At 37.9% G+C, this 25,819-nt stretch overlaps 1 protein-coding gene across 1 annotated transcript in view; it reads left to right on the top strand.

Moving 5' to 3' along the window:
• Positions 1–25,819, top strand: part of cdh23 (cadherin-related 23) — a 246,948-nt gene that overhangs the window by 82,687 nt on the left and 138,442 nt on the right. Inside the window, exons 6-8 of the mRNA XM_055227160.1 lie at positions 3,655–3,849; positions 5,322–5,450; positions 15,141–15,219. Coding sequence (XP_055083135.1) covers positions 3,655–3,849; positions 5,322–5,450; positions 15,141–15,219 — 403 coding nt within the window. The remainder of the gene's footprint in view (positions 1–3,654; positions 3,850–5,321; positions 5,451–15,140; positions 15,220–25,819) is intronic.

Here is a 25,819-nt window from a genome sequence, read left to right as displayed (position 1 = left end):
TGAAGAGACACTTGATCTGGGCACTTGGAGGCTACTTGAAGTTTTTGTTATATATATACACACACCAAAGACAGCACCTTTATTATGTGAAAAAAAGAAAAAATCTTCTTTAAACAGGCTTTTTTGCCAGGTATTAGAATTCCTTCTTCTCTCTGTAGTAATGTTTTTTTTATGTTTATTTAAAGCACAGTTCATGGTATATTTTATTCAGTAGCATTTGTTCAGTTACACTTGTTTTTTTTCTAGCATTTGTATAATTACCTTTGTTTTTATAAGGGAAAACAAGAAAAACATGAATTCGTTTTCGAACCTCTGACCTTCTGAGCCTCCTGACCTTAGCTTTGTGGCATTGCCTGCTTGTCTCCATGGGGATAGATCCGTTTAATGCCATATTAATATTCCGGGCAAGGATTTCTCTGTGGAGACTACCAGGGGGCAGATCGCTACCTGAAAAGTTACACAATACACTTTTTAAAGGTCCTACACACAATTAACTCTTGTGAACTTTTAGCCATGTTAGAAAGTTGTCACCTCATTAAAAACATAACTGGAGTTCTGTTTTGTTTCATTCACACATGTTCGAGCAACCTTTTAAATGATAAATAGTCACATTTTATATAGCACTTTTCCACGTTCAAAGCACTCAAAGCTCTTTACATCAAAGAACCACTCACCCAGTCACACACAGTCATACACCAGTGTACGCAGACACTGGGGGCAAGGTGAGTTAAGTGTCTTCCCCAAGGACACGACAGTATTCATCTGTGGGAGCTGGAATCACACCGCCAGTCTGTTGGTCAGTGGATCTGACCGCTCAACCAGTGATGTTTATGTCAAAAGCGGGTTTCGTACCACCAACCTTCGGATCAGTGATAAAACACTTTAACTGAACTACCTTTTATAATCATCCTGTCTCCTCCAAAAGCTCAAAATGCACTGTTCCACCTTGTGATGTCATGGATTGGTAGTTTTCAGGTTACCAACTCCCTTTTACCTTTAGTTAAGTAGAGATTGGTACTTCCAGAGCTTAAATGTGTCTTAAATATGTGTGAATGAAACAAAACACAACTCCAGGTATGTTTGTGATGAGAAAATAAGATAACAGATCAGAAACTAGCGTAATATGAGCCCCTTAACAGCTACTCCTTGCCTTTTACTGTGGTTATCTCCTTTGTTTTTATCCCTTCAGAAACACAAAACTTCGTCAGGCAAACACGCACATCAAATGACAAAACGCAAGAAAACAAAAATAAAAATAGTTTGGCTCATTACGTGATTGGTTTATAAGTTCCTCTAAGATGCAAATATTTTCATATTTAATTCTATTGTTTTGTAGCCTTCCTCCTCTCACATCTCCACAGTGGCGGTGCTGTCTCCCCTCTCACTCATATCACATTACACTGTGGTCATCCGCTCTACTCCATCAGGCTTTGAACCCCTTTGAACGCAGCGCTCTGTCAGATCCTGCAGATCAAAATCCCAGTTTGTGTGAGCACTTGAACCTGAGCCTGTGATGTTATTTACCCACCTTTGGGCATTTGACACCAGGCAATCTTAATGAGCCATTGTCTCTGGTGCTCCTGCGTGGAGAGATATAGATGACGCTAGCTTCAGGGAACAAAAAGCACTCCTGAAGTCGCACACTTTAAACATGTTTCGCTTTCCAATAAGTTGAACACACATCTGCTTAATACTTGAGCTAAACTGGCTTCTTCACTTCAAAGCGGCAGATAAAGCAGACCGCCAAGGCAGATATGCAGGTGCACACGTCAACAAGCAACAAACACGAGCCGCACAACTATTTAATTCATTCAGGTTTTTGCGTGTTTTCCTCCAGTTAATTTGTGATATGAAGCTTCTGGCTGCAGCTTACTTTTACAGGTGTTTCCAGTTTGCTCACGAGTGCGGTCTGTCAGGCATGATAATTATATCAGACAGAAACACTGTTGATTTGTTTAGGTGAGAAATTGTTGTTTGGGACTAGATTAGAGGGTTCAGATAGAAAAGTGCAGACAAGCAGATTCACATGTCTCTTGTTATGTTTGTGATCATTATAAATATAAAAACAGGTTTGGATACGTTCCTCATATGAATTTTCAAATAGTGCATCTCCTCTTTCTGCTTTTCAAATGAAGGGAGCTACATAAGATGGTCTACTTTCATGAAAGTGGGGATTTTCATATTGTTTTAGATCAGATGCCCTTCCTCACATGAATGTTTTCTGGCTTGTAAACCCTGGCAACCATTACATTTCTTAGTAGCACTTACAATAATACCTAGTTTAATACATTATGTGACTTTTTTTTTGCATCTATACTAAATTAATAAATAAATGAATGAATATTAGGCCTGTCACAATAACACATTTTGAAACGTGATTTATGCTAAATATAGACGATAAACGATGATATTGAAACCAAACCATAAAGCAGAATTACCTCCCCAAAAATATTCTAAATGAAATGTATTCTAAATAAACACCAACTGCAATAAATAAAACACAGAATACAACACTTTAGTAATTAGTTTGAGTCATAGAAGTTCATAATTCCAACTTCTACAGCTCAAATAGTAAAAAAAGAACCACAAGTACTGGCCCTAAAAAGTATTGTTCCATCTTCTGTTTAACAATATCTACCCCTACATGAAGGTGGTATACATTGATGCATTTTTAAATGCAAGGCTCCAACATTTACTGTGTCCTTGGTTAGAAACTTTTCAGTAGCTCTACATTTGTGGCACTGTAGCTTAAAAACTTGAAGGAAGCTAACAGAAAGGACATTTCAGGACAAGGTAAAGAGGGTGAACTGTGTGTTTAGTTGAAGTTAGAGGACAGAAGAGGGACAAAAGATGGATACAGAATTAAACATGTACACTATAAATGTGTCGTCAGTCAGGAGCAGATCAATAGGTCTTTACGTCTACAGATTGTTCAGTTTCCGAAATGTGTCATTCTTTTGAGACAAATTCTTTATAACGACTTTTTCAACATTGCCGTGACGAGGACAATATGAGTTTTGTGTTTCAAGGTGACTATGACTGTAACTACAGCCCAGAAGCAAAAAATAGGATGAAATATATTGAAACACATGTGACTTTAACTATCTAATACAAGGGAAGTTTAGTGTCTATTGTTCCCCCATAGAAAAATTTGTCCTTTGCATTTGACCCATTCCTCAGTGCCGCTGGGGCAACCTGTCAGGAGCAGTGGGTGCTGTACTGCTGTGCCCAGGGACCCAACTTCAGATCTTGAGCTTTGGTTGGTCAGGACTACTTTAGCAGAACATTTTTGCATATGTGCCCATTTTTACCTATGGTTGGTGGGTAAACAGGGAGTGCATGTGGGGGTCGATCCCGAAGTTTTATTTCTACTTGTCAAATTTTAAAATGTAAATTTGAAGTGCTTAAAAACTTTCCAAAACTAAAAATCCTTCCTTTATATATTTGGATTTACTATTTCATTTCAGTTGCATAAACAGATAAACAGCATCTGGCAAAAGGACTCAAAAAGTGAAAAAGTTTATAGTTTTAAAATGAGGGGGAGTTCTATGTTAAAGCTTTAAGCTGCATTGAAAGCAGACAATTTGGTGCATTTCTTGAATCTTTTCTCTGGTCCTCCCTTTAAAACCAGTTTACCTCTTGTATGTTTTCTAGGACACGGTGAGGGGAACGGCCGTGTTCACTGTAAATGCCACAGATCCGGACCAGGGCACTGGAGGCAGCGTGCTCTTCTCCTTCCAGCCGCCTTCCGATGTTTTTGCCATCGATGGAGCTCGAGGGACAGTTACAGTCATCAAACCTCTGGACTATGAGAGAACTGCCTCCTACCAGCTGACTATCAACGCTACGGTTAGTGCATAGGAAAGAGCATACATAAAATGCTCTGCCTAACTTTTCATTTCTCCATGAAGATGTTATTGCTTTGCCTGGAATCCTCCACAGTATGGCATTAGTGTTCTGGTGTAAGGAAACACTCTGAAATTCTTCTGGTTGTTTATTTTCTGAACACAAGGGCTGTACTGTACTGTAGGCCATTACCCACGCCAAAACAAGAGCAAAACAACAGCAGTCTCAACTCACCAGAGCCAGTCTCCAAAACAAACCAGTATCTGGCGAATAGAAACTCACATCAACTTGTCACATACAAACGCGGTTACATTAACAACAACAGCAACAACACAAACAGTTAAAAGAACAATAAAAGATGCCAATCCTGAGTTAAACACAAAATATCAGATCATTACAATGTCATATCTAGCATGTATTCATTACGGGTGTTGACGTTTCTAAAAATCTCCTCGCCACCTGCTCTTCACTATAGATGTGTTTAATGCAATACTATGGAATATTCTAGGCAAAGCAATAACATGTCGATGGAGACAAGAGTTACTTAGTGCACCTTTTAAAATGTCAGAGTAAAAGTATTCACCATTTTTTCTCCAGACTTTATTTTATCATTTTGACAGCACAAGAAGGGCACGATGCTATTGTTTTTTTTCCTTTATGCTAAAACCATTGAACTGAATGTTGATATAAATAAAAAAGACATTAATAAATTAGTAGAAAAAGTGAAAGAACAATGATAAAAAAAAACAACAAACACTGCAACAAGGTAAATACACATACTTGTCTCAATATTTTGACTGTTAAGTATTTTTTACATTTCTTTATTGAGTAAGTGGTAATATGCTAATACTATATACAATAGTACTAGCAAATCTGTACTTACCTCACTGCCCTGCTGATTAGATGCTAAATGGCATTTCATTGCACAGTATCTGTAGAAGTATAATGATAGTGAAGCTGAATCTAATCTATTCTATTCTGTTGTGCGAATACTGTACCATAAAACTGTGTCTCTGTTCGAGCTTCAATTTATTTACTGTCTTTTTTCTACAAATAATTTCACTTTACCCTGTAGTACACTAACTTTAGCAACAAAAATATTTTTTCTGTATTAGTTTTGTCTAAAATCAGATATTAATCAATAGTACCGGAACTAGATACTTATTTGAACAAGTACTGATACTAAAAAAGTCACATTGACAGGACAGAAATGAACCTTTCCTGAATAAGTTTAGAATGATCTTGAGCCGTATCAGAACATATGGACCACTATGGAACCTACCCGTGCGATGCAGACATAACACCAAATGGTAATATAAAAGAATGCACTATTATTTAATGTTGAAAATGACATTCTGCTGTCTAAATAAGGAGTGTTTTTATTATCATGGTCTCGAAATCGATATTGATTATTGTGAAATTGAGTTTGAAATTTTTGTATAGTGACAAGACTATTCTGTATATTTTTTCACCAGGACCAAGACAAAAAGAAGCCGCTCTCTCGCCTGGCTAACTTGGCCATCTCCATCACTGACGTTCAGGACATGGACCCAATCTTCACCAACCTGCCCTACAGCACCAACATCCGCGAGAACGTACCACAGGTCAGCCTCAACATTCTTCATATCTCCACAAATGTGCTATCTCCCGGAGGACCAAAACCAGACATTTTCTCAAGAATAGACATTAGCACCTAAGGCAGTTCTTAAAAGTTATTATTAAATTTGGGGTTCAACTAAGTACTAGTTAAAACTTTGAAAATACAGTATCCTATGAAGGTAATTACTGCAACACAAGAATAAAAGTACAAAACCTGTCATGCAAGCCCATTGAAGCAGTAATATGCTAGTTTTTAAAAGCACATCTTCTTTCCTGTCTCCTCTGGCCTTAGATTACCAAGATTACCACCCTAAATCTAACTGCTTGGTGTTATTTCAACTTGGGCCCATGGGTGAGGAGGGTGACAATTCATGTACAAGATAATGCCAAAGTATATTTTTGATAATGTCGAAGTCAAAAGGTTTAAAAATGGCTGATAAAAAATTTTGTTGTTTGTCAATGTCACCTTAGTTCATAGATGAGTTGTTAAGATGCCCTCTAAATGTTGAGAAAAACATTTTAAATAATGTATTCAAAGGTGCACTGTGTAACTTTTCTAGTGGAGGGTCTGTTGTTTTATTGTCTCCATGGTGATGTTCTTGGTTTTGTATTTCTGAGCAATAAAAACAAATATTATTAAAAATAAATGCTTGATGATATCAGGTTTAATGTCATTCTGTAGATCATAACAGGTAAAAGCAATAATATCCCTTTATGGAGACACTCAGATGGCAAAAAAAGTTACGCAATGCATCTTTATAGACATGTGTACCATTTAGTGCATGATCAACACAGACCTTACCTGAGCTTTTCAAACCAGCATGACGAGGACAATAACTTTTGTTTGAATTTCAAGTCTAGATAAAATGAAAAACTATTGTGGAATCAACATTTCTAGGGATGCACCGATATCGATTCTGGTATTGGATATTGGCACCGATCCAAAATTAGCTGGGTCGGGTATCGGTTCCATGATATCAGTTCAGCCTTTTTTCTATTTGAGCCTTTTTTTTTGGATGTAATAAGACAATTTACTGGCTAATGTTGGCCTAGAACGTTTCATAATGTTTGAACTTTTATTCATACAAAGCGGTTGAACACTAATGGATCGATTAACTGTGTTTTGATGAAAATTCATTGCCTTTTTTCAGTCACTACTCTAGTATCTGTTAATATCGGGTACCCAAACCTTAAATTATCAATATCGGTGTCAGAACTGAAAAAGCTGTATCAGTGCATCCCTAGATTTCTGTAAGTATTTGGAAAAAAACAAAACAAAAACTATATATATATGCAGTGCACCTTCTAAAACCAGGTTCATGTGTACTATTCAACACATTCAAAACACAAACACAGAGGTTGCCGATGTGCCCCTGACCTGTATGACCAGTGCACTCACCTGCCAGTGCATTACGACAGCTTGTACGCCCCTCATGTAACTTTCATGTAAAAACCACTGCTTCTGTCAGTCTGTTTTTCCTCTCTCCATCTCTCACTGTTGCCAACATATTCTCCTTATCTATCCTCCCATTTCTCATCTCGTGCTCCATCTGTCCAACCTACATCCTCCTCTTTGATTATTCAGGGGCGGTTTGGAGCAGGTGCAGCTAAAATCTGGTTAAAATGAGGCTTGAGTTATTATCAGGCCAGGATTCCTCACCTCTCAGATCCTTCTCCCCGTTGGTTCCCCTTTAAAAGCCTGCGTCTCCTCCGCTCACAGCTCAGTAGGTTGTGAGTCTGTAATTACTGTGTAAGATTTACAGTCGTATAGATACGATGAGAGGCCTCCAGCAAAGGTCACTAGGGGTTTAGGATTTATACCAGCCCCATAAGGATGCATGAAAGTATGCATCTGAGTATGTAGAGATGCAGTGGTAGAGATATGAATGTAATACTGTTTGTGATCAGTACGGCTTTAGGCCCGAATTCGATTTATCGGTTGAGGATGTCTTAGTCGATACAAATTTGAATTAGTTGATTATTTTATTTTTATTATGAGGATTTATATAACACAACTGTAGAAATAAGCTGTGGGGTAAGTTAGCTGAAGATTTGGTATTTTTAGGTGTAGGTATATATGCGTAAAAGCTTAGATCGTTTATATAAAAGGACATAGTTAGCCTGCTAGCCGCTACATTCCAAATAGGAAGTGAGCATGGGACACACTTCCAGCTCCATCAACTCAAATTCACTTTAGTTTAGAAAACTGTTGCCCCTCTCTCCGTAAATGCTGTAGTAAAAAGGAAGATTACACTCGTGATTCACATGTTTAACCTGTCTTTATATATATAAAATACAGTGCAGATGCTGTGTTGTGAGTGCAGATACACAGAGATATGTAATAGGCTTTATATATTTTGACACGTCCTCTTTTTCGTTGATTAATCGATCGGCTACTGCCCTAGTGATCAGCGTCAGCTCTAGTTCATATGTGTATTAAAAGATGTTATCAACATCATTGAAATGGGTTGGTGAATAAAAATGACAATTAAGGTTATTTTGCTTAAAAAAATATACCAGTCCTTTATTAATTACTCCAAAATAGATAACTGGAGGATTTTTCACATTATTTTCCCCTTTGTATCATTTTCCCACAGGTTTAACTGTTAAATATGAAATTTCAATGTGATGCGTGTAAGCCATTGGATGTGTTTACATCAATCAGTCAATAACTTTTTTCCAGGAGGACATGTCATTTTGCCGCTCTCTGCCCATTTGATCAATAAACAATTAAATACATCTACCTATACAACATTTGAACATGAAACTGCAATTTAAGTGTCTGGTTTCATTTCACGCCAGTACTACATCTTTAACAATAAGATTAGATAAAATAACCTTTATTTATCTCACAATGGGGAAATTCCAGTGTTGCAGCACACAGTTAAAGAACAGCAGGAGAAGAGAATAGAATAGAAATAAGCACTCAAAAATGAAGATAAAAATTATAAGAAAAAATTGGTAAAGTTAACACTGTGCAAGTATAATAAAATGTAGGCTTCAGCCCTATTATTTTAGTGCAATAAGTGGATCTGAGTATTATGTATAATGCAGCATATGGACAGGATCAAACCAATCTACCAAATGTATTCCCCGAGCACACTATACCTACAGTCTATTATTACATAGTGAATGTTTGGGGCCAGTTGGACGCAGATTTTCCTTTTAAAAATCCTCCTCTGACATCTCTAATCCACTGAAGTACTTAGTGTTGGAGCTTTGTGACCTTAACTCAGTGGGTTCAGTTTGCACATGCTCAGAATAATCACACTAGTACACTATCCTCTGTCCCAGGTATCTAATGGTCCGGCTAGTGATGTTTTTCCTCTCATATACCATGCCAATTGCTCACTGGGGCTTAATCCTGCCTGTCCTGTGTTTCTGTGTATCACATATAGAGATGCCCAGGTAGAGAAAAATGTTCTTCATTCATGATCAGACAGAGTGAAAGGTCTAGTGTTGACTGTTATTTTGCTTGGAAAAAATACACGTGCAGTGATGGCCAATTAAACAAGTTATTATAGAATGAAATGAATGTGAACTGCGACATCTGTCAACACTAATATTAACACTATCATAAGACACACGTAGTGGTGGAGCTTCGTGACCTTACTTCAGTTCAGTTTGCACATGCTCAGTTTGGTCACACTACTACACTACTCCGTCCCAGGTGGCTAATGGTCCAGCTATTGATGTTTTTTCTCATATACCATGTCAATTACTCACTGGGGCTTAATCCTGTCCGTTCCCATATCTCTCCTGCTCTCTCTGCTCCTCATTGGTTTACATTGTGTCCCAACTCCCCCCACCCGCGCTGCCCCCATGTCCCGAACCGCGAGCGCTATAGTAGAAATGTCAAGTGCTACATTTGCATGCATATTAACGGGCCGTGACGAAGCTCGCGCGAGTGTCTCCCTGACTCTCTGATTCATCAGCTGTCACCACGAAGGTCACAACGCAGAAAGAGGAAACACGCGTGCCCCAAATGAACAGAACACACAGGAAAGAAATGGACTCATTCAATTGGTGTATTCAAATAGCAAGTGTTGGAACTAAAGCGCTAAATGCACAAACAAACAAATCAATGGGGGATTTGACACATTTCCTGGACAGAGGCTGCGGTAAACATAGGGCTAAGAGCTTTTGTGGGGCTGTACTTACTGACAATGTTCTCTTTTTATGTAGTTCGGGAGAAAAACAGTTCTTTTTAACTCCTTTTATTCATTTTTTTATTCATTTTTGTCACATGAAAGAGTTTAATATTTGGACATTTCAAATTACTAAATGAAATCTTAAGTTAGTGTTTGTGTCTTAACTTTATAATAATTGAAAGGTATCTTAAATTTAAACTTAAAAAAAAAAAAAAAAAAAGTTTTCTCATGGTTAAACAGACACTTTGCAATCACCTGCTTGTTTCCATGCTTTGCCAAGAATGTTCCACAATATGGCATTGATCGTATATATCATGCATTTATCATGACAGTTTTTACTGCTGAAAATAAATAAATACATTTTAGAAAACATGCATTCTTGTTGTGAGCAGGGTCACCACTCCACACATCTGACCTGGAACTTTGTCTGCAGGTGGCATGTTCCCACCTATTCATGCAAATAGATGTTTAATGCCATACTGTGGAACATTTTGGACAAAGCAATAACATCTTCAGGGAGACAAGCAAATGGTAAATGATAAATGGTTATGTTTTTATATAGGCCTTTTCCACCTTCAAGGCACTCAGAGCACTTTATATCGAGGAACCACTCACCTATTTACACACACACACACTCTCACACTCATGCACCAGTGTATGCAGATACGGGGCTAAGGACACAACAACAGTATTCATCTGTGGTAGCTGGAATCACAGCGCCAATCTGTGGATCTGACCACTGACCACCGAGCAAGTGAAGGACTCTTCGCCAGGAAAAAGTTACATAGCGCACCTTTAAAGTCTAAGTCATTCTTGGATCAAATTCACTGACAATTCTTCTTAATTCAGTCTTCGAGTCCATCCCAAGCCTGGATATATCAAACTGAAACTGTAAGGACAACCGATATATATGAAACAGTAAAGTCAGTATGAATTCACTGTTGAGTAGGAGGAAGATGATTTGCTTTGGCTAACTGAGCAAATTAAAAGCTAAAACAAAGCAACAGAAAATATTTATCAATTTTTTGAGTGAGTATAAACCTGCAGAATATCACTCTATCAGGTCTGTTTTTCTGTTTGGACTTGGAGTTGTTAGTACATCATTGTCACTTTTATATTTCCTTTAGTATTTTCCCTTTGTTTCAGGGCTCTCCCGCTGTGCCAGTCAGTCTACATTTCAGCACCACTGCAGAATGACAGCTGAAAAAAATCAAATGGAAAAAAGTGCTTTGTGCTTTGTGAGATTTCTCTGATCCACTGAGAATTTTCAATCCGACACGGTGGCCATATTAAAAACCTTCTCCTCTTATATCCAATAGTCCTATTCCAGTCTAGTATTGCCGCGATACTAAAATTTCAAACTCTAAGGGAAAAAAAAAATTATACTTAGTACCAGTCTTGATATTATGGTGGAAAAAAACAACTTTTTTGATGAACATGTCTTATCTGTCCCCTTTACAATCTCCATTTAAAGTCCCTGTACCTTATTTTTTCTCATGTATTTGAGCAATATTTGTGGTGCCATATTTCTATATGCAGCTCTAAAGGTCAAAATATGTCTGTTGCATGTTGTCTGTATGTAATTATGAAGCATTTTCTTGTTTTATTATCAGAAAGTATATATTAGCATGCTAGTTGCTGTTAGCTGTTCTGTGTCTGCAAAACTCCACTCTAATCTCTGAGAGCTCTGAAAAGCACTTATAAATTCATCATGGTGAATAATTAGAATGCTCATAATGTTTAACGTAAGTGAGGAATAAGTTTGGACCACTGCGAACTGTTTTAAATTAACTAGTTCTGTCTCTCAAGGTTTTTAAAAAAAGTCTGGCACAGCACCTTTAATAACCATAACCTTCAACATAGAATAGTTTCCTTTGGTTGTCAAATTAATCAAATTCTGATCAAGATTTATTTTTAATCAAGTACGATTAGCTCTTTTAAATCGAAAGGCCTACTGCCTGTATTGTGTCAGTAGAAGTATGTGGGTAGAGTGGAGTTCAGACTTTGGTGGAATAATTTGGACTATTGTTTTTGTTCAGTACATTGACACAGAAAGCTTTTTTTATTAAGACAAAATGTAATCTCAAAATATGATTAATCAATATGTAAAAAAAAAAACAAAAAAAAAATTGATTTCTTTAGTCATATTGTCAAGTCGTACCTTTTGCTCCAATTTCTGAACAAAAGTATAATTACATTCAAAGTATTGATAACTACAAAGGAGTATCTAGGTTCATAGTTTTTGTATTGATCAGTATGTCGGCATTGATTTTTTTGACAACTTTAATTCCATCTGCCTATATATTCTCAGTACTGGCACCGCCTACTATCGATCCCGCAAATTGTTCCTATGCTCGTGCATCTGCCGTCAGTGACCAATTACAACAAAATCAATTATGAGCCTTTTAGCGACACCAATCCACACGCTCGCAAAAACACATAGACACGAGTATTCGAGGGGGCGGGAAAGATTTAGCGACTGAAATAAAGCGAGAGAGAGGAGGCAGTGAGGCTGAAGTAATGTGTGCAATATTGTGAAGCTGTCCATAGCAGTGCAATATGTCCAATCAACAATACAATCCACCCGCGAGAACACACACATAGCATAGCACTATATCCTTACCCCCACCCCCGAACCATTTCTCCTCATTCATCTGACAGCCAAATTGTGTTTGTCCTAGAAGGAGCTTAAACGTCAGAGAGCAGCCCGGATCCACACTTAGAACAGCTCAAAACACAGCGAGAATGCACCTAAAAAGCTGCGGTTCTTAAGCTATGGAGTAGTGTATATCCAGTGGTATATAAGAGGTTTTGTGTTCAAGAAAAGATTTAGTGAAAGCCCCGCCATATAACTTTTTCGTCAAATTTTCTACAAATATATATGCATGTTTTGTTTTGAGTTTTTTCTCGTTTGGGTGTTTTTATCTTACTGTGAGTGGACTTGCATTTCCACAAAACAGATTCATTTGGCCTAAAGGGGGGCCTCCTTCTGTTTGTTTCCATGGTAATACTGTTCCCTTAGCTACAACATTCCACTGTATGCCATAAAGTTCATCTAGCTCCATGGAGAATGTTCCAAAGTATGATTTCTATTTCCATTGAATCAGGCAGGTGATGTACCACCTCCAGAAAGTTACACAGTGTGATTTTAGCCTAAAAAGATTTTGGGAAGTTTGGATCACAGTTGAGTCTTTTTAAGTCACACAATGTATTTTCTTTTAGACCCAGTAATCCTGGTTTAGCTTGGTTCTTGTTTTCACATTTGGGTTTAGTCCTGGTTTGGCCCTGTGTACTACTTGTTTAGCCTGGTTTAATTGCCAGGGTTTGGTTCTTGCTCTGTCCTTATTTATCTGTCCTTGGTTTATTCCCAACTTTGTCCTGCTTTTTTCCTGTTGTAGCCTTTGTTCCATCAGTCTGGTGGTTTAGTCCTGGTTTAATTCTTGTTTTTCCTGACTTGGTTTAGCACCTGTTTCAGTCATGGTACTGTTAATCTAGTTCAACAATGGCTCAGATCTGGGACTATTTCTTCTCTGTCAAAATGTATAGTTTGTAAAGTCCTGCTACGCTGTCGTTTTGTCCTGGTGTAATTCTAATATTGTGAGTATCCCTATCTTAACCATTTGTATAGACTTGTGTTGGACATGCTGCTCTGTTAAAGATGCTGTACCTGATTTTTGCTGTCTTAAAAACATAAAAAACACAACTAGTTCATTTTAAACTGTTTGCTGTGGTCCAAAATTATTCATCAGTTACCTTATGCACTCTGAATTCACAGTGATGACTTTATAAGCGCTTTTCACAGCTCTCAGAGACCAGTGAGGGGTTTGACATAACTATAAAGCTAGAGCCATTAAACTTTTACTTTGATATTCATGCATTAAAGACGGTGTAAATTAACATTGACAATTAAATATCCAAACTAGACGAGGCTGTGCATTTGTTCGTCCCTGTTGACCGGGCTTGCACAGAGGAACAGAGGGCTGAGATCACACCTCAGAGGGATGACCTATGACAGGACCAGGGCTGGAGTTTTACATGTAAATATGTGGTGAGCCTTGAGAACAGTTGACACTCGCTCTGTCACAACACGCCCTCAGCTCCTCGTGGAACAAGGAAGTGACACATGTCTTTAACTCTGTCAGCGCTTCACTCAAAACTCTATAGTCGATCTGGGAGTATGGGATGTACAGTTCAACCCCTTAACTAATGTACTTTAGTAAGATTCTTTCATGATACGGAGCGCTGTACAGAGTTTTACTGTTTTAACAATGTGAGAAACAGTGCTAGTTCATTGGAAACAGATTGCGGTCCAAAGTTATTCCTCACTTAACTTTCTAATTAGATGCATACGGCATGCAGCAGACTTATTTTGAGCTGTGTGTACACTATATCTGTACTGGGGAAAATATTGCTCAAATACAAGGGAAACAATTGGGTACAGGGACTTTAACTGTGGTAGCACATAAAACATAATGATAGAGTGATTTTCTAGATTGTCAAAGACGTTTTATAGTTGAGAAAAAATTTAAGGCAGGGACAATTATGCGGGGCTGTTTTTAAAAGGTGAGATTGATCAGGTTTTTTTAAGCTGAGTGTATTAGTTGGGCAGGGAAAGTGAATGAGAAACCCACAACAAAGACAGAATACTTAAATTAGCTTCAAAATCATTATACTACACTCACTAAATATCATAATTTAAATTTCTCAACATCAACATCGTAGAATCTGCTTTCCTGAAGGCTGGAAACACTTGTGCAAAGTAGATTATTGCCACAAGATGTCTCCAAAAATCATAAATTACCATGCTCAATTTTATTACTGATCAAATCAAATTTTAAACTTTAAAAAATCGTAACATATAATAATTAAATTTACAACCTCAATGTATAAATCATATAAACAGTATTGCTTCCCAAATCGTCGTACAAAGTTTTAACGCAGAATTGAGAGATTACTGAAAACTCAAAACAAGAAAAAAACCAAAAACATTGTAGTTATTTTCTATTTAATTTGTATGTAGGTAAGAAAACAATGTTACTTTACTTTAATAACCTGCGACCCATTCAAATATTAATTGAATTAGCTCTTCAGGTGGTGCTCGCGTCCGTATACGAGCCCCTGGTCTATGGTGAAGAATAACCGCTTTAGTCTACTTAGTGTTTAGTGCCAACCAGTGCACTTTTACAGGTAATACAACACATTTGAACCATCACTGCTGTTCATAATAGACAATGAAAGGTCACGTTGAGCTAATACTTGTACTGCTTTGTGTTGTGTGCAGGGTTTCGTAGTAAGGGAGATAAACAAGATTGCTTCCATAAAATTCACACATCAATTGAAATTAGTACATTGTACTGTTATAAACTGGTATTTTCGTGGCATGCTCTAGATCTGTATTTGGATGTAGTAGTTAAAAATAATGGTGTGTTTCAATAACAGGGCTCTTTTACAGTAACCCACTTGAACCAACACCTCTGTTCGTAATAGATGATGAAAGGTTACACTGAGCTAATACCTGTGCTGGTTTGCGTTTTCTGTACGCAGGGTTACGTGGTACGGAAGATAACAGCCATTGACCAGGATCTTGGTCGTCCGAGACCCATCGCCTACAGGATCATCTCAGGTGTGTCTCCCAATCAATCCAACATTCTCCCCACACACAGAGCGCGATCGACCGCTGCTTATCATAATCCCACTGCAATAATAGACAGGCCTCGTCTTCATCACTTCGGTCAATACAGACACTCACTGAATGGGAAAGAGCTTTGCCCATAAGCTATTAATCACTGTTTGGTGCAGTTATGCCAAAGTCAGCTTATATTCACCGCAATTTTTCATCATGTGGCTTGTGCTGTCAACATTGCAGAAAGAAAGTTTACAGTGGCTCTGTTTATAAGCAATAATCTGATCGTTATCTCATTTCTGGAGATAGCTGATTATTGAAATGTCATGTTAATAGTTGCATTTGTTGTGAGTAATTTGATTTCTTTCTGTTAACACAAAGACAAAAATGAAAGAGAAATTGTTAAAGATTGAAAGAGTTATTTTAAAATGGTTAATTGCTCCTCAAATACAACAGTTGCTCTAAAAATACATTGGTTAACAGACACATGTTGCCAGGACTTTTTGGTGATCACATCTCTTTTGTGCATTTAAACCAAACCAAACATACAAATTCTATTCTATTTACCAGATTTTAACTGGCCATGTAAATATGCCAAGGTCTAAGGAGTCTTTTTTTTATTTTTTTATTTATTTTTTTACCCAAGGAGCAATTTGGTTTGCAGCAGCAGTACATAACACATACAGACTATGCACACAACAATACAAACAATAGTAACAATTGACAAATACTGAAAGGTTATAACGCTATTTTGAAGTATAGAACTGTCTTAAATAAGCCTTTTTATTGTTCCACTATGATAACATATAAGGCATTTTAAAAGGCATCTGGAATTTCAGCATGAAACTATCAGAATAATTCAAAACAAAAGATAGATCAATGTAATAATTTGAACATGACTTGCCAATAGAAACGTAGAACAGCTGCCCTACCTTGTTTTTACAATGTCAAAAGTATAGTTGGATTGTTTGCCAAAAATATAGCTTGGAACAAAAGTATTATTAAAAAAAATATATGACTTTGTTGTTCAGTGATGCCAGAGAGTAGCCAGAAAGCCTTCTCAAAACCTAAGGCACACTAGAGGCTAGATCCAACAATTGTAGAAAATGTCTTTTAAGTTTTATTTGACAAAGGCGTTGGTACAATCTCTCTCAACATCTAAATCAACCCCCTTTTTTTTTTTTTTTTTTACCACACAAGCCAAAAGTCAAAAAAAATAAATAATAAACTCTACAAGTTTCAATGTTACCTAAAGCAATTTAGTGACTCAGATAGATACAAAGTGCCAGCAACATTTCTTTAACTTATTAAAGTTTGGCTCATGTTGGAGTATATTTCGATTAAGATAAAGCTCATAAACCGTGTGCGGTCCAAGTCTCCGTAATGCTGCTCTAATACCCCCCTGGGCTGTTTATTTGTAGCACAATTATCACTCATGTCCTGCGGGACACACTCCTCACAGATCCTGCAGCCTCTACATTATCAGTCAAATAAAGCTTGCGAGGAGGATTATGCGTCGTTAAAGTGCATATGACAGGTTAGACTACTCTTTTCACTAAAGCATGAGAGAATATACTGCCTTGTTTAAAAAAAATATATATTGGTGAAGTTTAGAATTTTACTTCCTGGTTAAACACAGGCAGCAGATAACATATGTAAAGGTCCATAACTGTTATCATAATGTTAACAAGGACCAAAAACTTGTTATGATCAGACTAATAAAAATAAACACTTTTATTAATATTTTTATTTAGTTAAACTAAGGTTTAAACTGACAGAAAAATGTCTTCCTTGCGTGTGTATTTTGGATTGAATTTTCTGTGTTGATGGCATATGCAGAAGTATTCTGTTTTAGACCACCAGCCTACTTCCTGTATTTTTGTACTTTTCATCTCAACTTTTTCCACAAACTGTCACTTAACTGATGTAAAACTATGATAAATATTTATCTCAGGTACCTTCCTCCAAACCAAGTAATAATTAGAGAAACATGAAAACTGTCATAGTTTAAACTCTCGAGCGCCCCCTTCTGGACTGTCCTGGACACGATGGGAGGACACTAGCCTCCGGAGCTGCCAGCTGGACTGCCCGGCTGGCGTGGCCCGGGAATCCTGGTCAGTGTGGGAATTTGGGTGATAAAGATATCCATTGTTGTGCCATCTGCTGAGTCAATGTCTGACCCTAGAGCCGAGCGCAGGGGTCCGACTGGACACATGGTGCGTTTTAAAGGTGCATATAACAGGTTTAAATGTTTTTCTAATAGTATTACTTGGCTTGGTAAGTTAATACCAGTGGTAAATATTTGTCATAGTGTCCTATCAGTCAAATGGTGGTTTGTGGAAAAAAGGAAGTAGTTCTAAAAGGAATACCTCTACTTATGTCATGAACATGCAAAGTTACATCCGAAGTTCATCCATTTAATAAAATAAAAATGTTGTCATTTATATTTATTAGCCTAATCATAACTATTGTGTAGACAAGTCTTGTTCAGGCCTGTCACAATAACAAATTTTGAAGTGTGATATATTGCTAAAGTAAATATAGACGATAAACAATATTATTGAAACTAATGTATGTCACTGACAGAAAAACCCAAGAGCAGATTTAAACCAGAAAAATAAATAAATAAAAATTCTAAATTCTAAAAAAAAAGAGCTGCAATAAATAAATGGCAAAAAAAAAAAAAAAAAAACACTTTAGTTTGCATCGTAATGAGTCATAGAAGTTATTAATTCAACCTTCTACAACTCAAATCTTATCATATAAGCAAAAAAATGTACACACAATATACATAATCACCCAAAAAATATTCTTCCATCATTCCTATACTGAACGATAAGTTAATATAGTCATTATTGTGACAGGCCTAGTGGTTGCTATAGGTAACAGTTATTGAATTACCTCTGCATATGTCATATCTGCTGTCCCTGTCCAACCAGGAAGTAAAATGATAAACTTTGCCAAAATAAAAAAAGGAACGAATCTTTAGTTAAATCTTAAATACACTTATGTTAACTTTTGTTTCAGTGAAATAACTTTAAACCTGTGGTTCTCACACTTTCCACACCACACACCACCTCAGGAACAATTTGGCCTTTCGATTTAGCGCCACCAGATCTAAGGCGATCTATAATTGGACTATTCTAGGTCTAAGCTTGGGGTCCAAAATACGCAGATCAGCTAACCCTCGAGTAGAGCTAATGAGGACCTTAATATAGTAATTAAAACAGGACTGTATTAGTTCAAAATAAGGATTCACCCAAACGAGGATAAAAATGAGGATGAAACGGACTCTTTGTTCAGAAAATACTTGAATTGTGGAAGAATCCTTGTACCGCTGCTTGAGAACCAGTGGCCTAACCTGTCATATGTGCTTTAACGGTGCAGTGGAGCGATCACATGTTGGCGCCTGAGTTTGTAGAGGACATGCGTCTTCACAGGCCTCTGGTTCACTTTGTCTTACTTACCGTCTGCCACATGTGGTGTTGTTGTGTGCACTGTTTGTTGCAGAGTTGAAGGGCTGAGTTAGGCTCTAGAGGAGAAGAGCATTAAAAAGACATTAATTAGGTGGTGCGATGTATTCCCAGTCAGTGCAATATCAGGAGTTATAGCACTGCACTAAGCCCTCATGGAGATGGGCCCGTAGCCTGATACAATCATTATAAGTTTGACAGATAATGGGAGCTGAAGGGTGCAGCAGAGCCAGCACGGAGGAGGGAGGGGGCGCTGTGGTACGAGGCTGCCGTGTGTTTCAGACAAGACACCGTGGGTAGAGATAGAGATATAATGAAAAATGAATAACATCACAATTGTTGTTTCAGATATATGAAAAACAGAATATCAAGTGTATACTATAATAAGACATATCAAAAAAGGCTGCAAAACGGATTGAATATGAAAATAAAGCAAACTTGCAGTGTATAAAATATAGGATATAAAGTGATATTTCTGCCTATTCACCTTTTTTGAGATATTCAAACCTGATGGATTGCCATAGCATTGACCTCAGGATAATCTTTCTTTTACTTTGTCAGTATCACCTATGCAGCCCTAACTGGGGATGTACATTTTATCAGGGTTGTATTGTAGGATTGCCTTCAGCCTGTGGGCTTTTTTAGACAAGTGTAAAATTGAGAGAATATGATGAGGGGGAGATACAGCGAGGTCTGTGCGATTAATTGAATTTGTTCTGACTTGACAAACAGATCAGTTTGGGGCTTTTAAATGGACAGGTCTGTGGCCAATTCTGTCAGTAAAATCATGTTGTTCAGAGAGGAGTTCAGATTTTGAAAGAATAAATTGTTTTTTTTGTTGGCAAATGCAGAATGATATCTCTCTGTATTTTTTATACAAATTTATATCAGTCTGGTCCCCACATCCTCTGTTGCGTCTTAAGCTCGGTCAAACGTGATTGTGCAATCAGATGGGTTTTTTTTTTTCAGTGACAAAAGTGAAACTAAGGAGCTCATTGGTTACCTATGGTTTACAAATAAATTTATCTCACCTCAGATTAAGAGTTTAGCATTTTGCTCATTTATTCAGCAGAAATCTGCAATGTTTTCCAGCCCGCTGTAATTTTTTTTCCTTTATTTTTTTTCAATATGGACGGACCGTGCCTGTCCCTGATTTGCTAATCCACCTATCAATCACCCCCATCTGAAAACAGGGTGATTCACCGGTGACTAAACTCACATCTTCATAAAGTATTGAAGAAATGCGTGTTCTGGATCCCAGGCAAGTATTTTTGTGTTAAATTTCACTGATTAAAACCAATTTCAAGTAAGTGAAATAAAGACTAAAAGCCATATTTATTTACTGTTCAATACAAGGGAAAACGTCTCTCTTTTTTTGCCATGTTGCCCAGCATATATTCTGCAAATTGTTGTAACTGGGAATCGATCCCATGACGGTGAGGTTTGCACAGAGCCTTGCATATAAGCTCCAGCCTCACCCCTAGGCCATCGTGCATCGTTACGTAGTTTCTAAATACAGTTTGGACATTTACTCTTGTCTACTATCAATGCCACACATCGTTAACAAGAGCCTCCCATGTGTTTGAATGCTGAGCCTTGTTTCCTGGCCCGGATGTCCCCTCCGTCTGTCCACAGCAGGGGGCAGATGCGCGCGGGTTATGCATGTTTTAAGTGAGGCTCCGCTCCCTCTGTCTCTGTCCTCGGAGATCCCCAGTCACTCCTGCGGGACGCGTCTCATTAGTTCAGTAATTAAGATAAACGAGCTTTTAATTGCAACTGTGATTTATGCTAATGATTGTGGGACTTGAGATGAGGATTTCCTTTCCCTCGTCCAATCAGAGCACAGATCTGGGATTGCTGTGTACAAAGCAAAGTAGAAGCGTTGATAGTTTTGTTGTGGTTGTTGTTCAGGGCAGCACCAAAACATAAAAGTAGTTTAACTTGAAATCTGATGTGTCCAGTGACCAGTAACTTCTTCAGCGATATTTTAACTTTTGTTTAAACTTTTTACTGTCCTGTCAGCTATATTCAAGTTGCGAAGGTTTCAATTATAACATCATTTTGATCATAATCTGGATCATAACTTGTTCAGCCTCTTTATCTCCCTGTCCAAAACACTCAAATATGTTATGCTGTTGAAGGGCATCCAGAGTAAAAAGTTTTGAGTCACTGTATGACTAGTTTCCTACATTAGTTCTGCCTAAAAATGAAACATGAAAGGAAAGAAAGAGGAAAAAATTCAAACACATTTAATTTATTTAGAAACTATTTGAAACAGACACACTGCACTATTTAATATTCTAAATTATGCTACCAAACTTTATGGATGATTTTACATTAACGGCCCTATATTACACAAAATTGACTCTTGTGAGCTTTAAGCCATGTTATAATGATGTTACTTCATCAAAAATATAGCTAACGTTATGTTTTCTTTCATTCACACATGTTTGAATAACCTTTTATTATTAGTCTGTCATCTCCAAAGCTCAAAATGCTCTGTTCCACCTTGTGATGTCATGAAGCTTTAGTTTGATGCTTTAGTCATGTTAACAGCTGCTTTTTGCCTTTTGTTTAGTAGAGATTGGCAATTCCAGGGCTCAAATCATCCAAATGCTTCGAGTGAAGGTGTATGAAGTTTAAAAACAAAGTGAAGCACTTCCTGTATTACCACATGACATCACAAGGTGCAATGAGATGAGTGTTTTCCGTTTGAGAGAAGAACTGGTGTGAATGAAACAAAACTCAACTCTAGTTATGTTTGTGATGAGAAAACAGCATTATAACATAGATCAGAAAATGGTGTAATGCGTTCCCTTTAAAAGCATTTAATAGAATATTTGCATCCAAAACAAAATTACATCATACAAAATATTCAAGCGGTGTCAATTTCTTTGTTTATCCCCAGCTGCCTATTTAATTTTTTTAAAGGAAAAACATATATATTTTATTGCTCAGAGACTGACCATTGTGACTAGCTTACACCCACAAAGTAGATTAAACAGACAGGTCGTGCATGTATAAATGCAGTAAGTAGATCAGGTCTCCAGGTGAGTGCTTGTAGGGGTAACCTAAACCTGAACAGCAGGAGTCAGATATCCTGTTTCTATGACGTCGGCCTCTGTTTGACATATTGAATCGACTTAACTGTAATTGTTGTAGGTTACTGTGCCAAAGGGTTACCTCATGTTAGTAGGATAATGTAATATATTTGCTCTAGTCTAGCTTGTTAGGGGCTTAGACATAGTATTTGCCATTTAAAGATATTTCATGGTTTTATATTACATATCAACACAACATACTTTAATTATTTATATAGATCTTAATGGAAATAAATGTAATCAAAGTCACATATATATACGTCATGTATGAGAAGTGCTAACCTGCCTGTCTCTATGAAGATGTTATTGCTTTGCCTGAAGGGTTCGACGCATTAAACTTATCAGTCTCCATGCATACAAAACAGTTGGCACTACCAGGCAAAAATTACTGGTCAGATCTGTTGAAAGGCGACCCCACTTGCAGTAAGAAAGCATGGAATATTCTAGGCAAAGGAATGGCAGTTCACAGAAGCTGAAGGCAGACTCTTCAACAGGAAAGTCACACAAATCCACTGATCTGTTCAAAATGTGCGTGTTTCTTTTTTTTTTTCAATTTTGTATAGATTTGAGCCTTAAGTCCATTCCACCTGTCATGGACAAAATGGATGTCCCTCGGAACTATCTGCCTGTTGTTTATCTGTGTTCTTACTTGTATCTTTTGTTTCACACCAGCTCAACAAATCCCCGATTACGCCTTTTCTTGCTCTGCTTTCTCTCCTATGGGAATTTTCTTTTTCAGGGCTTTTTCAGAGATTAAACTAAAAGAATAAATTACATTATTGGATTGTAATTTGAAACAACCAAAGCAGAATAATTGTCTAAATTGATAAAAGATGATCACTTTAATACAGCTTTATTATAGAAATTTCTTTTCACACTGCTGCAAGCTCCCACACATAGAATATAAATATCTTTCTTACTGCCCCTGTCCCATATTGGTTCAAAGGTCCTGTACAAGACCAATGCACCTGTCTCAGAGGTGGCTGGGTGCAGGTCGGACAGGTACCGGCGCTATTTCTCGTCTGGACTAACCGATAAGAAAAGGCGATTATTTCTTTAGTCTGAAATTCCCATATCTCTCTATCCCCAAGTTCCTTCCTCTGGTCCCTGCTCAGATCAGCTGCTGTAATATGGACAAGCCTAATACCTGTTATTCTCCGGGGGACTTTTATTGTGACGCTGGGATTTCTGTAGATTTTCAATTAGACGCTCGGAAGCCCTCCTCCAGCTCAGACTGTGTAATCTCTCTCCCAAAAGCAGATAGTCTACGGCACGCTGCGCACAACACAATCCCAAAGTCTGAGCAGTCTGGGAAGCAGGTTTACTCAGGTTTAGGCCCAACTTAGTCATGTTATACAGCTGATTCTGCAACTATATAGCCTTTAGTTGTTTAGTCTATAAAACGGTGTGTTTTACCTGCTTGCCTTATAAAATGTAAAAAAAAACAACAACAACAAACAGCATCCTGTTTATTCACCATGATGAGTTGATAAGAGCTTTTCACGACTTAGATGCAGACAACATGCAGCAGACTTATTTTGACCTCAAGAGCTGCTTATATTGTATATCTGTAAAGGAGCAAGACACATTTTGCTCAAATATACATGAGAAACAATTAGGTACCAGCCCAATGGTTTTCTAGTTGACCATACTGCACATAGAGTTTTGACTAAGAAAGTAGTTTAGTAGTTTACATCCCTTGCTGAAAAATAAATTAATGTTGATATTTACATTTTCCTTCTAACTAAATTACCTGTGCTGATGAACAGTGTTGGTTTTGTATATGTCCCACTCAGTTGTGCAGCAGCATGTCGCCAGATGTCAGAATGGATTTCCTTTTTTGCCTGTGTCTCACAGACAGCTGTTGTTTGGTACAGAACCTGCAGAAACAGCACTTTTGGTTTAGTCGCACAAACTGTGAACAAATCGGGTCAAAGAACTGTAACAGCAAACATCGCCTACAAAGTGTGAGTGTAGAGCCTGTGCTGCTTTTCTCTCTGCTTTAACCAAAAATATGCTTTAGTGCTCATATACATATACCTTAGAAGACGATGGCATAAATAATAAATGGCTTTAATACTCAGTTTGACATAAATGCCTTGCCTTGCATAGTCATAGTGATGTAGTAATGTGTTTGTTATTTAGGCTATAACTTGTGAAGCATCATGATTTTAAGAGCAAAAGTGAAGCTTACTTATTTGCCAGAAAATTGTCTTGAATTTTGTCCTTGAAGCTTTTTGAAAGAAAACTTTTGATAAAACTGGTTCATTCATTGAGTATTCATGAAATGCAGCTTGTCTGCCAATGGCAAGACACCCACAGGGCCATTATCAGAGCGTCCCAAACAGAACACATGAGTGCAGAGCCTGTCTCACAGAGGTGTAATGCACAGATGTGAGAGAGAATTCAACTAAAGCTCATCATTAACGTGAGCCTGTGGGCGGGAGCCTTAAAAGTGACACTCATTTGTGTACATTTAGTAAAGTCCACAGATCTTAGCCTGCAGACTGCAGCCTGGCGTAGTGCCATATCACATTACTGTGTTCCAGCGGCCCCCTGGTGTTGTCACTAACAGAAACAGTTGTCACGCTTTAGTCATGCCCATTACACTTAGACAAGTCCTGGTGGTGTCCTCAGCGCGCACAAAGTCATTGTCAGACACTTGTCGCACACTCCATTGGCTTCATCAGATAAATGCGCCGTGTTTGGGCCGCTCTGCATAATAAGCACACAGTTCTGTTTCTCTCTGACTCCAGTCTCTGAGAGCATTTAAGGAGATTATCCTTCTAATGAGCCCTCACTTCATTCTTCGTGAAGCCTGAATTATTATGTTTGTCTGTCCCATCAAATTGCTATTTTAATATTCCACTATTACCTTGTGGAGCCTCTAGACTCCCTCTGTAAGTCATAGCAGTGTTTGTAGATGCACTTGTGTCCATTCACTAGAAAAACATGTTGTGGTTTCTCATTTTCCAGTCCAGTACAGGCGCTAATGCCAGAGTGTGTATAATGCCCCAGAGTCCCACATCACAGAATTAACCTCAGTTAGCCACACAGCGCTCCGACAGTCTCTGCTCAGACCAATTATACATGCCTTCACATAAGCAGCACCACAAACAAACTGCGTGGCGTCTTGGTGAATAACTGCAGTGTTTTTTATACTCATTTGTTGCATGAGAAAGCTATTCTGACCTCTGGGATCTCTCCACTGCCCGGGACAAGCTCTGGGGAGTCTTTATCAGACATTAGAATATGATTACGGTCCTCTCTGTGGGACGCCCACTCACTGTGTCCTGTCAGGAGAGGCCAGCGCTGATAGGGAGGGCTGTGCGAGGAGCGTTGTGCAGGGAGGGCTGTGAATTCATGGAGCTGTGTGTCTCTAGCCTTTAGATTCTGTGGACCCCCTGGGCTTTTGGGTCATAATTACCCCCCTCTCACTCATGTGTGTTTGTGATTCTTCAAAGTATAAGTTATACACAATACAATAATTATGAAATGTGTGTCATTTAATAATAAGCAAAATGGCTAACGGGGTGACAGTAGTTACAGCACTCAAACACTAACCCGAATGTTGGAGGTCTGATTCCCACTCAGAACAAGCTTTGTTGTTGTGTCCTTATGCAAGACATTTCAGCCATGTCTTGTTGTGTGTTGGTAGTGGTTGGAGGGGCCGATGGCACAGATCGGCAGCCTCACTTCCATTAGTCTACTTCAGGGCAGCAGTAGCTTAAAACAGAGTATGGAATGAACAAAGGCTTTGAGAATGGCATTAGGAGAGGAGCATCCACTCTCATTAAGAATACATACTTTCTGAACGAGAAAAACATTTGTATTTTAGTATGGTATTGAACCCCCCACTAGAAAAGTTACACCTTAAGTCTCATGAAATACAACTATAACCAGGGTTAATTTGATGATATAATCCTGCCATTTTAGTTTATGAGAATCTTAATATTGAGAAGACTGCACTTTTTAACAAATTTAACCCTTGACCATGTGGCTTACATGCAGCTGTTGGAGATGGAT

This window comes from Periophthalmus magnuspinnatus, chromosome 15, assembly GCF_009829125.3.
Source record: "Periophthalmus magnuspinnatus isolate fPerMag1 chromosome 15, fPerMag1.2.pri, whole genome shotgun sequence".
In the NCBI taxonomy this organism is placed as follows: Eukaryota; Metazoa; Chordata; class Actinopteri; order Gobiiformes; family Gobiidae; genus Periophthalmus; species Periophthalmus magnuspinnatus.
Note: the sequence above shows the minus strand (reverse complement) of the source record. Positions and strands in the feature narration are given on the sequence as shown.